At 42.8% G+C, this 10,886-nt stretch overlaps 1 protein-coding gene across 2 annotated transcripts in view; it reads left to right on the forward strand.

Moving 5' to 3' along the window:
* The window catches only part of GTF2H3 (general transcription factor IIH subunit 3), a 29,579-nt gene extending 19,012 nt beyond the window's left edge, over positions 1–10,567 (forward strand). For both annotated transcript variants that reach the window (XM_077293218.1, XM_077293219.1), the window contains exons 12-13: positions 5,530–5,566; positions 10,116–10,567. In XM_077293218.1, the coding sequence (XP_077149333.1) occupies positions 5,530–5,566; positions 10,116–10,185 (107 nt within the window). In that variant the 3' untranslated portion in view covers positions 10,186–10,567. The remainder of the gene's footprint in view (positions 1–5,529; positions 5,567–10,115) is intronic.
* The last annotated feature ends 319 nt before the right edge of the window (positions 10,568–10,886 follow it).

Consider the following 10,886-nt stretch of genomic DNA (forward strand, 5'->3'; position numbering starts at 1 on the left):
TAATAAAAAAGAACTAAAAGCCATCTATCATGCCCTATGTGAATTCCTCCCACAGTTGCACGGAACACATACCAGGGTACTCTCAGACAACATGACATCGGTGGCTTACGTCAACCATCAAGGCGGAACGAGATCAGGCACTCTCATGTCTATAACCGAAAACATCTTGACTATAGCCGAAAATCATCTTCTGTCCTTATCAGCACTACATGTCCGAGGGATAGACAACGCAAAAGCGGACTTTCTCAGTCGTCATACCCTCCATCAGGGAGAGTGGGTGTTAAATCGTCGGATATTCAGTATGATAACTATAAAATGGGGTATGCCCGACATAGATCTCTTTGCCACAAGAGACAACAGGCAAGTAAAAACATTCGCCTCAATGTTTCGAACAGACAACCCCGATGTTCTCGACGCCCTCCAGATTCCATGGACATTTCGGAAAGCATATGCCTTTCCCCCGATGATTCTTCTTCCAACAGTCATCAGGAAGATAAGAGAGGACAGAGCGAATGTAATATTGATCGCTCCATTCTGGCCAAAGAGACCATGGTTTTCCCTGCTCAGAGCCATGTCCATCTCGGATCCATGGATTCTCCCAGAGAATCAAGATCTGCTTTTCCAGGGGCCCTTCAACCACCCTCATGTGAAGGGTCTACGGTTGACAGCCTGGGATTTGAGAGGCAGCTGTTAAAACTAAGGGGCTTCTCTGATAAAGTAATTGATACCCTATTGCTGAGTAGAAAAAGATCCACTACATCGATCTATGTAAAAGTATGGAAGAAATTTTTAGGCCTCTATCCCTCAGCCCTGTCAAATGAAATTCCAGTCCCTATTATTCTTGAATTTCTCCAAAGAGGACGTGATTTAGGCCTTTCAGTTAACACCTTGAAAGTACAAGTTTCAGCGCTAGGGGCTTTGTATAGTCACAACGTTGCAGGAGATAGATGGATATCCAGATTCATCTCAGCCTGCCAGAGAGCAGAACCAGTCCATATTCCCAACTCACCTCCTTGGGATGTTAATCTGGTCCTTGAAGCCTTAACAAGTCACCCGTTTGAGCCTCTACATTCTGCTCACATTAAACATGTCTCCCTCAAAACAGCTCTTCTTGTTGCCTTAGTATCGGCAAGAAGGGTAAGTGACATACAGGCACTATCGGTAGATCCTCCATTTATGTCAATATTGCCAGATAGGATTGTCCTAAAGACAGACCCTTCCTACTTACCTAAAATGAGTACCAAATTCCATAGATCTCAAGAAATTCTTCTTCCTGCCTTCTACAATAATCCTACAAATCAGGAAGAAGAAAAATACCATACTTTAGATGTGAGAAGGGCTGTAATAACCTATCTAGATAAGACTAGCGCCTGGAGGAAGAGCAGGGCTCTCTTTGTTTCCTTCCAGGGTCAAAGGAAAGGAGCTGGTGTTACGAAAAACACATTATCCCGATGGATTCGGGAGGCGATATACCTGGCCTATTTGTCTAAAGGGGAAGATCCACCTGAGACTATAAAGGCACACTCCACCCGGGCGATAGCATCATCCTGGGCAGAGCGAGCAGAAGTTCCAATAGAACTCATATGTAAGGCCGCAACCTGGTCGTCTCCTACTACCTTCTATAGTCACTATAGATTAGATTTATCTGCCTCCACTGACCTGTGTTTCGGTAGATCGGTTCTTAACACGATAATCCCCCCCAAATAACTATCTCTGAAAGTCTCTCAGTGGGTGCTGTCGTGGCGAAGAGAAAACACCGGATTACGTACCGGTAATGCTCTTTTATAGAGCCACGACAGCACCCCTTCACTTCCCTCCCTTATATATATATTAGTTTGCATATAAGCACAAATAAGGGTGATTGGTTCTTGTAAATATTAGTAGTATAAGATAAAATGATAATATAGAATTGCCTACTAATACTGGTGGGCGGTTCCTCGCAATCTCTGTAACCCAAACTGTGGGAGCGAGGGGGACCGCCCCTTTTATCTCTCCGTAGGGTTTCCTGTTCCTAGGGGCGGATCCCCTCTCTCAGTGGGTGCTGTCGTGGCTCTATAAAAGAGCATTACCGGTACGTAATCCGGTGTTTCCAGCGCATCCGCTGCCCCATTGTGAGGTGCGGGGAGGTGGGGGCGGAGTTCCGGCCACGCATGCGCGGTCGGAAAAGACGTTTACGACTGAGCAAAAAAACGTTGCAAGCAATGTTTTTTGCTCCCGAAGGTCCGCCACTGCACGACGCATCCGTCGCACGACGGGTGCGACGTGTGGCAATCCGTCACAATGCGTCGCTTAATGTTAATCAATGGTGAAAAAACGCATCCTGAAAACACTTTTGCAGGATGCGTTTTTTCGGCAAAACGACGCATTGTGACGGAATGCAGTTAACGCCAGTGTGAAAGTAGCCTAAGGCTACTTTCACACTAGCGTCGGGCTCGGCCCCTCGCGGTGCGTCGGGCCGAGGTTCCCGACGCTAGCGTTGTCTCCGCCGCACAACGGGGGCAGCGGATGCATTTTTCCAGCGCATCCGCTGCCCCATTGTGAGGTGCGGGGAGGTGGGGGCGGAGTTCCGGCCGCGCATGCGCGGTCGGAAAAAGCGGACCGTCGGGAGCAAAAAACGTTACATGTAACTTTTTTGCTCCCGACGGTCCGCCACAGCACGGCGCAACCGTCGCACAACGGTTGCGATGTGTGTCATTGCGTCGCAAATGCGTCGCTAATGGTAGTCAATGCAGAGAAAACGCATCCTGCAAGCACTTTTGCAGGATGCGTTTTTTCGGCAAAACGACGCATTGCGACGTAATGCAGTTAACACCAGTGTGAAAGTAGCCTAAGCCGACCCGAGTATAAGCCGACCCCCCCTAATTTTGCCACAAAAAAATGGAAAAACTTATTGACTCGAGTATAAGCCTAGGGTGGGAAATGCAGCAGCTACCGGTAAATGTCAAAAATAAAAATGGATACCAATAAAAGTAAAATTAATTGAGACATCAGTAGGTTAAATGTTTTTGAATATCCATATTGAATCAGGAGCCCCATATAATTCTCCATACAGTTCATGATGGGCCCCATAAGATGCTCCATATTAAAATATGCCCCATATAATGCTCCATAAAAGGTTAATGATGGCCCCATAAGATGCTCCATAGAATGCTGCACAAAGGTAGTTGGCCCCATAAGATGCTCCATATTCTGCTCTATAAAGGTTGATGCCCCATAAGATGCTCCATAGAATATTATGCCCCATATGCTGCTCCATAAAGGTTGATGGCCCCATAAGATGCTCCATAGAATATTATACCCCATATGCTGCTCCATAAAGGTTGATGGCTCCATAAGATGCTCCATAGAAAAATATGGCCCGTATGCTGCTGCTGCCATTAAAGAAATAAAAAAATTGCATACTCACCTCTCATCGTTGAGTGCCGGGGGCCTGAGCAGGCGGGGACACCGGTGCACTATGGGGGTCAGGTGCCGGAGTCGCCGCTTGCTCAGGCCCCTGGCACTTGCGCTGTTTGCCTGTTCCCGTTCCACCGCCGCGCACCGCTGTGTCTTCCGGGTCTCTGCAGTGACTTTTCAGGCAGAGGGCGTGCACTAAACATTTTATCGCGCCCTCTGACCTGAACGTCACAGCCAGAGGACACGGAAGACAGCCCGGCAGTGGAACATGGACAGGTGAATATCGCATGGCTCACCCTCCCCCGTCATACTCATCCCATCCTGGTGCGGTCTCTCTGTATGTCCCTACTTCTCTGATGGTCTGCGGCAGCTTGTTACTTTGTTGAGCGGTCACATAGTACCGCTCATTAAAGTAATGAATATGCGCTCCACGTATAAGTGTATACAAACATAGGTTTATAACATATATAGAATTCATATTCAAGCATATGATGACTATTAGACAGGTATATGTTTTTTGGGAGTGAAATAATGACTGCCCATTTTTAGAAAAAAGAGTGGGCTAATGGGAAGCTGGAATGTAGTAGGGGACTATTTGACCCCCCGCAGTGATGCGGCCCCTGAGACAATGAAGGAGGCAGCTGTGGTCACATGGGTCTTCTTTACACTCTTCCCACAATTTCTTCTGTTTACTATGACATGTAGGGGGCCACAAGCAAATCAGAGAATATATAAAAAGGTCTTTTTTAATCAAGTTATCCACTTTAAACCTTTTTTCTGTGAACATTTATACCTGATTAGGAGCTTTTATCAGCAAAGTGTGTCGTAGCACCACCACTTTAAGTATCTCTTTAATTGTTATCTTGCTATGTTAGCAAAACGTGAGTGTAAAACATTTAATATACCTTTAAAATAATTGCAGCTGCAAATTACGAGAGAACAAATATAAAACCATCTTATCACATGAACAAAAAAAAAAATCACTTTTTATATTTGTGATAGGCGTTTTATATTTGTTCTTTGGTGAATTGCAGCTGCAATTGTTTTAGCATTATATTAAATGTTGTGTTTTACACTCATGCTTTGCCAACATAGTGTTTACATTCAGTGAGTAGGCTTCAATTCTGATAGGACGGGGATTTAGATTTTCTCCTTCTTGTCCTTTATTCTGTGCCCTTCACTAATTGTTATCATAAATTAATAATTCTTACACTTAATGGGTTTTCCACCACTTTGATTCAACTAATAGGAGCTGATCAGCAGGAAACCACTAGTGGCCATGAAGCAGTGTGGCGGACTGGTGGCCACCAAGCGGTGTGGCGGACTGGTGGTATTTAGCTTAGCACACTGTTTAAACCCAGCCTTTAGTGGTGCTGCAAACAGCTGATGGGTGGGTGTGCTTGGGGCAGATCAGCCTGATATTAATGACCTATCCTAAGGTCATCAATATAACAGTAGTGGAAAACCCCTTAATATGAACAAAGCTGAAAAATATTAGTTGCCTATAGCATCCATGCAGAGCAGTTTTCTTATGTACAATGGTAACACGCATCTAATTTCTGTAGCCAGTTGCTTCACAACTGCAGCCTTTTAATTACTTATTTACTGCTTCATGTCCAAACACAAAAATTAAGTTCCTGCTGATTCTTTTAGAAGTTTTTGCATTTTTTTTTTAAATTTTATAACGGACACTTAAAGAGGATGTCCACTGCTTTAGCATTGATGACCTGTTCTTGGGATAGGTCGTCTGTGTCTGTGTCGGATGTCGACAAATCAGCTGTTTTTGGTGACACCGGCTGCAAGAAATCCTCACTTGCGGAGCTGGCTGTCATCTGATAGTGGCCACGGCTGAGTACGACACATCCGCCTCCTATTCAAATCAATAGGAGGTGGATGCGCAGTACCCTGCCGGGACCACTATCAGAAGACGGCCAGCTCCACAAGTGAGGATTTCCGGGCACTGAGAATAGCTGATCAGCGGGGGTGCTGGGTGTAGGGCTCCGACCGATCAGACTTGGATGACCTATCCTAAAAATAGGTCATCAATGCTAAAGTATCGGACAGCCTCAATAACTCCAGTCTTGTACTGTTTTGTATTCACTGTATTTTTTCTTGTCTCTTTTTTTTCTTCAGTATTCTGTAATTTCAGCCCCATCTGCACAACCTGCGAGTAAGTAGTGTGAATGATGCCTTACATCTAGCACACATTGGCTTTAAAATAGGAGAGATCGGGGTGCCAATAAAATAAGTTATGACTGCCATTCAGCGGCAACTGAGCACAATACCTCCTAGATGTAAAATCCAACCTAAACCCTAAGGTACAAATTCACAAGTACCCATGATGAGCTAATATTCCAGAATTATGCCCGCCACAGAGCCCCTATAATACAGTGCACTTTTCTTTTCCATGGTGCCGCACTGATCTCTTTACTACTATTGGAAAATTATCTGCTCCTGCACCAATATTTCCAATTAGTTAATCACTAGGGAAGTGTGTCATGTAGCATCAGTCTGTAACGGTATGGACAATGTCCGTAATCATTAATCATTATGGGATCATGGGAGCATAAACTCGATCTGGCAGAATTTAACATTTTACAGGTTTTCAGATGACCATAGTTCACGGTATAATGTATTTATTTAAAACTCTTCTATAGCGCCATTAATTCCACATCGTTTTACAGACGTTATCAGCTCTGTCCGCATTGGGGCTCACAATCTAAAGTGCCTATCAGGATTTTTTGGAGTGTGGTAGAAAACCAGAGTACTCTGAGGAAGCCCATGCAAACACGGGGAGAACATACAAACTCTTTACAGATTTGATCCCAGGACCCCAGCGCTGCAAGGCTGTGGTGATAACCACTGAGCCACCGTTAATTCATTTTTAATTATAGGGGTCTGTAAATTGATTATCTCTACATTATCAGTTGATGCACACAAAGTACCAGTTTTATGATCTTAACTCAATATTCCTAAAAATTAAGGAACATATGACAGAATATCATATACACGCCATATTGACTGGTCAGACACATTCAATGGGGAGCAAGATCCTTTCCTGGACATTTTCAGAAGTGGTGTCTAGTTCAACGAGACACAGCGGAAGAAAATGCACAGTTGGCAATGCAACACCAAGTATTTTAAGACATCTCCAGTTTATTGACCATTATTGTTAAAACCCTTTTAAATAACACATCATAGTCTGCGATATGGGAAGGTAAAAAAGTATATAAAAGTTACTTTGTGATATTGGAGAATCAGCGAAAGTACAAAACTGGAAACTATAAGGCCGGCGTCACACATGCGTGTTTTACGGACGTAAGAGCGCAGAAACTACGTCCGTAAAACTCGCATAACATACGGCACAATTATTCTCAATGGGGCTGCTCCTATCAGCCGTATATTACGGATCCGTAATATACGGCTTTCTACTGCCGTAGAAAATCGCAGCATGCTGTGTTTGTCAGCGTATTGCGCAAATAATACGCCAATGAAAGTCTATGGGGGCGAGAAAAATACGGATTCCACACGGACCAGCAGTGTGACTTGCGAGAAATACGCAGCGGTGTTAGTGAAAAGTCGGTAATTCAATTGCCAGCTTTTCATTTCTCCTGCCTAAACCCGACAGGATATGAGACATGGTTTACATACAGTAAACCATCTCATATCCCCTTTTTTTTTGCATATTCCACACTACTAATGTTAGTAGTGTGTATGTGCAAAATTTCAGCGCTGTAGCTGCTAAAATAAAGGGTTAAATGGCGGAAAAAATTGGCGTGGGCTCCCGCACAATTTTCTCCGCCAGAATGGTAAAGCCAGTGACTGAGGGCAGATATTAATAGCCAGGAGAGGGTCCATGGTTATTGGCCCCCCCGTGGCTAAAAATATCTGCCCCCAGCCACCCCAGAAAAGGCACATCTGGAAGATGCGCCTATTCTGGCACTTGGCCACTCTCTTCCCACTCCCTGTAGCTGTGGGATATGGGGTAATGAAGGGTTAATGCCACCTTGCTATTGTAAGGTGACATTAAGCCAGATTAATAATAGAGAGGCGTCAATTATGACACCTATCCATTATTAATCCAATTGTTTGAAAGGGTTAAAAAACACACACACACATGATTTAAAAGTATTTTAATGAAATAAACACAGCGGTTGTTTTAATATTTTATTGCTCTCTCAATCCATTTGCAGGCCCTCGCTTGGCAAAATAATAACCGCACAAGATACATACCCTCAGCTGAACCGTCACGTCCCACGATGTAATCCATCTGAAGGGGTTAAAATAATTTACAAGCAGGAGCCCTGCTAATGCAGCTGTGTGCTCGTGCTTGTAACTCCCCGGCGAATGAAGGAAATGTAGGTCATTGACCTACATTTTCTTCAGTCGCGGTGATGCGCCCCCTGGTGGATGTCCTCATATGACCTGGAGCGTGGGAAAAAGTTCCCAGGCTGCAGTTCATGAGAACATCCAGCAGGGGCGCATCACCGCGACTGAATGTAAGTATAGATCACTCTGCTTTCCTTTCAGCACCCGGGGATTACAGGCACGAGCGAGTGGTTTATCGCAGCTCGTGCCTGTAATATTAGTTAACCCCTTCAGATGGATTACCTCGTGGGACGTGATCGGACATCAGAAGGTATGTATCTTGTGCGTTTATTATTTTGCCAAGCGAGGGCCTGCAAATGGATTGAGAGAGCAATAAAATATTAAAACAACCGCTGTGTTTATTTCATTAAAATACTTTTAAATCGTGTGTGTGTGTGTTTTAACCCTTTCAAACAATTGGATTAATAATGGATAGGTGTCATAATTGACGCCTCTCCATTATTAATCTGGCTTAATGTCACCTTACAATAGCAAGGTGGCATTAACCCTTCATTACCCCATATCCCACCGCTACAGGGAGTGGGAAGAGAGTGGCCAAGTGCCAGAATAGGCGCATCTTCCAGATGTGCCTTTTCTGGGGTGGCTGGGGGCAGATGTTTTTAGCCACGGGGGGGGCCAATAACCATGGACCCTCTCCTGGCTATTAATATCTGCCGTCAGTCACTGGCTTTACCATTCTGGCGGAGAAAATTGCGCGGGAGCCCACGCCAATTTTTTCCGCAATTTAACCCTTTATTTTAGCAGCTACAGCGCTGAAATTTTGCACATACACACTACTAACATTAGTAGTGTGGAATATGCAAAAAAAAGGGATACGAGATGGTTTACTGTATGTAAACCATGTCTCATATCCTGTCGGGTTTGTGCAGGAGAAATGAAAAGCCGGCAATTGAATTACCGGCTTTTCACAGATATCGCGCAGAATGAAATCTAAATACAGAATATATATATGTGTCTCAATGATATATATATATATATATATATATATATATATATATATATATATATATATATATATATATATATATATATATATATATTGTATATATGTTTTCCCGAACATTTGAGCACATAAATCCATTAGATGTCGGTTTTGCAAGCCTGCGCGAAAATCTCGCAGTACGGATGCCATACGGATTACATACGGAGGATGCCATGCGCAAAATACGCTGACACACCCTGACTACAAATCAATATTTTGGGAACATTTCTCCTTATTACAGCCGTAGTACGGACGTATAATACGTGGCGTATTGTCTTACGCTGAGTGTGACGCCGGCCTAAGACTAAGTTATTATAAAGCATGTAAAAACATAGTCCCATTTTCATCCACAAAAAAATGCAAATTGTCTCTTCAGAGAGGAAGAGGACTAGAACTCTAGTGCCACCTATTGGAAGTAGCAATCCTAACAGTCAATGTCGACCCTTTAACGAGCCTTGTCACATGACTTAGGATAAAAGCCAAACCAGAATCTCAATTTGCAGACACTGTGTTTCGGGGTACTGCCCCTCGTCAGTGCAAAGCGGAGATCTGGTTTGGCTGATTGAGAGGCGTCTGATCGGGATCCAAGAAGTATTGTTTCTCCTTGCAGAGAGTGACATGTTAAGCATGTCGAGGTGAGGAGACTTAAAGCTGCAATGCTCCTCTGGGAAATATTCTAATTGTCTCTTTAGAGAGGAAGAGGACTAGAACTCTAGTGCCACCTATTGGAAGTAGCGGTCAGACGCCTCTGAATCAGCCAAATAGGTGGCACTAGAGTTCTAGTTCTCTTCCTCTCTGAAGAGACAATTTGCATATTTCCCAGAGGAGCAGCATTGCGGCTTTAAGTCTCCTCACCTCGACATACTTAACATGTCACTCTCCGTAAGGAGAAACAATACTTATTGCATCCAGAAAAAAAAATGAATAGGTGATTCTCATCTGAAATATAGAAAAAGCTAGTGCATCCTGCATTTTTTTTTTCACGCATGGCATTCAGCCTATGAAAAGAAAAATGTTCATTTGACCAGCCCTATTGAATAACATCGGTCTGAGTGCGGTCAGCTTTTTTTTTCACAGACCGTACTTGGACTGAAATTGTGGCTGTGTGAACGTATCCCAACTCTGTAAATTTGCCATCACAACAACATCTTGTACAGTTTGTATTAGAGTAAATAAGTAGTGAAAATTAACTCAAATAATGATTTGAGTTACAGGAATTTTCACTACTTATTTACTCAAAATTCTTTTAACCTATAATATCCGTTTTTAGAAATATATACACTCATATTCACGTTTGCATCCAATTAAAAAAAAAAAAAAAAGTACTAATCCGTCTGTCTCTTTACAGAACTGCCTTCAAGATCTCATTGCCTCCGGTCATGAAGGCAAAGAAGAAGAAATTAAAACCTTTGTTTTAAGGAGGAGGATTGGTTGCTTTGCAAATTACAACAAGACATAAATGAACTTCTCAGACCTTCTTTAATTAATAACACTATATCATATTTTAACCACACAGTACCAAACAGGAAAGCCATAATTCACTCATCACAAAGAAAGCGACATGGCAACAAAGGAGTCGTGGCAGGAGGTGCTCATATTCGGCAGATACCTGCACAAGTCATAAGAACTCACTTACGGATAATTCCAAGAGTTTATAAATCATGCACAGTATTGTGTTTTATATCAACAAGAACATTGCTCTTTGCAATATTTTTATTTGCTTCCGTTATTTATACATGCACAATTTTTGTAAAAAAAAAAAAATGAAAGAAAATAAAAAATGTGGACAATTTAATGTTATATATGCATATCATACAGTATATATGTAAAGAATTTTGCTGAGTAAGAAAAACAAAACAAATTGAAACCTTCAAGTTTATCTTGAGAAGCGCTCCAATCAAAATTTTTATCCTCTTGATATATTGCAGTTATCATATTATATAGCACTGTGTGCTTACAATTGCTCATTTTGCCTTTCTACCCAGCTAATTCTTCTCTTTTCCATTAGGTCTATGACATCACGTGATGAAAAACTGACTAGGTGAATCCTTCTAAGCTCTATGTAGAAATAGAAAGTCTCTTTTCCCATCATGACTCATGAGTCACTGCAAAAGTCCTT

Source organism: Ranitomeya variabilis, chromosome 1, assembly GCF_051348905.1.
Source record: "Ranitomeya variabilis isolate aRanVar5 chromosome 1, aRanVar5.hap1, whole genome shotgun sequence".
NCBI lineage: Eukaryota > Metazoa > Chordata > Amphibia > Anura > Dendrobatidae > Ranitomeya > Ranitomeya variabilis.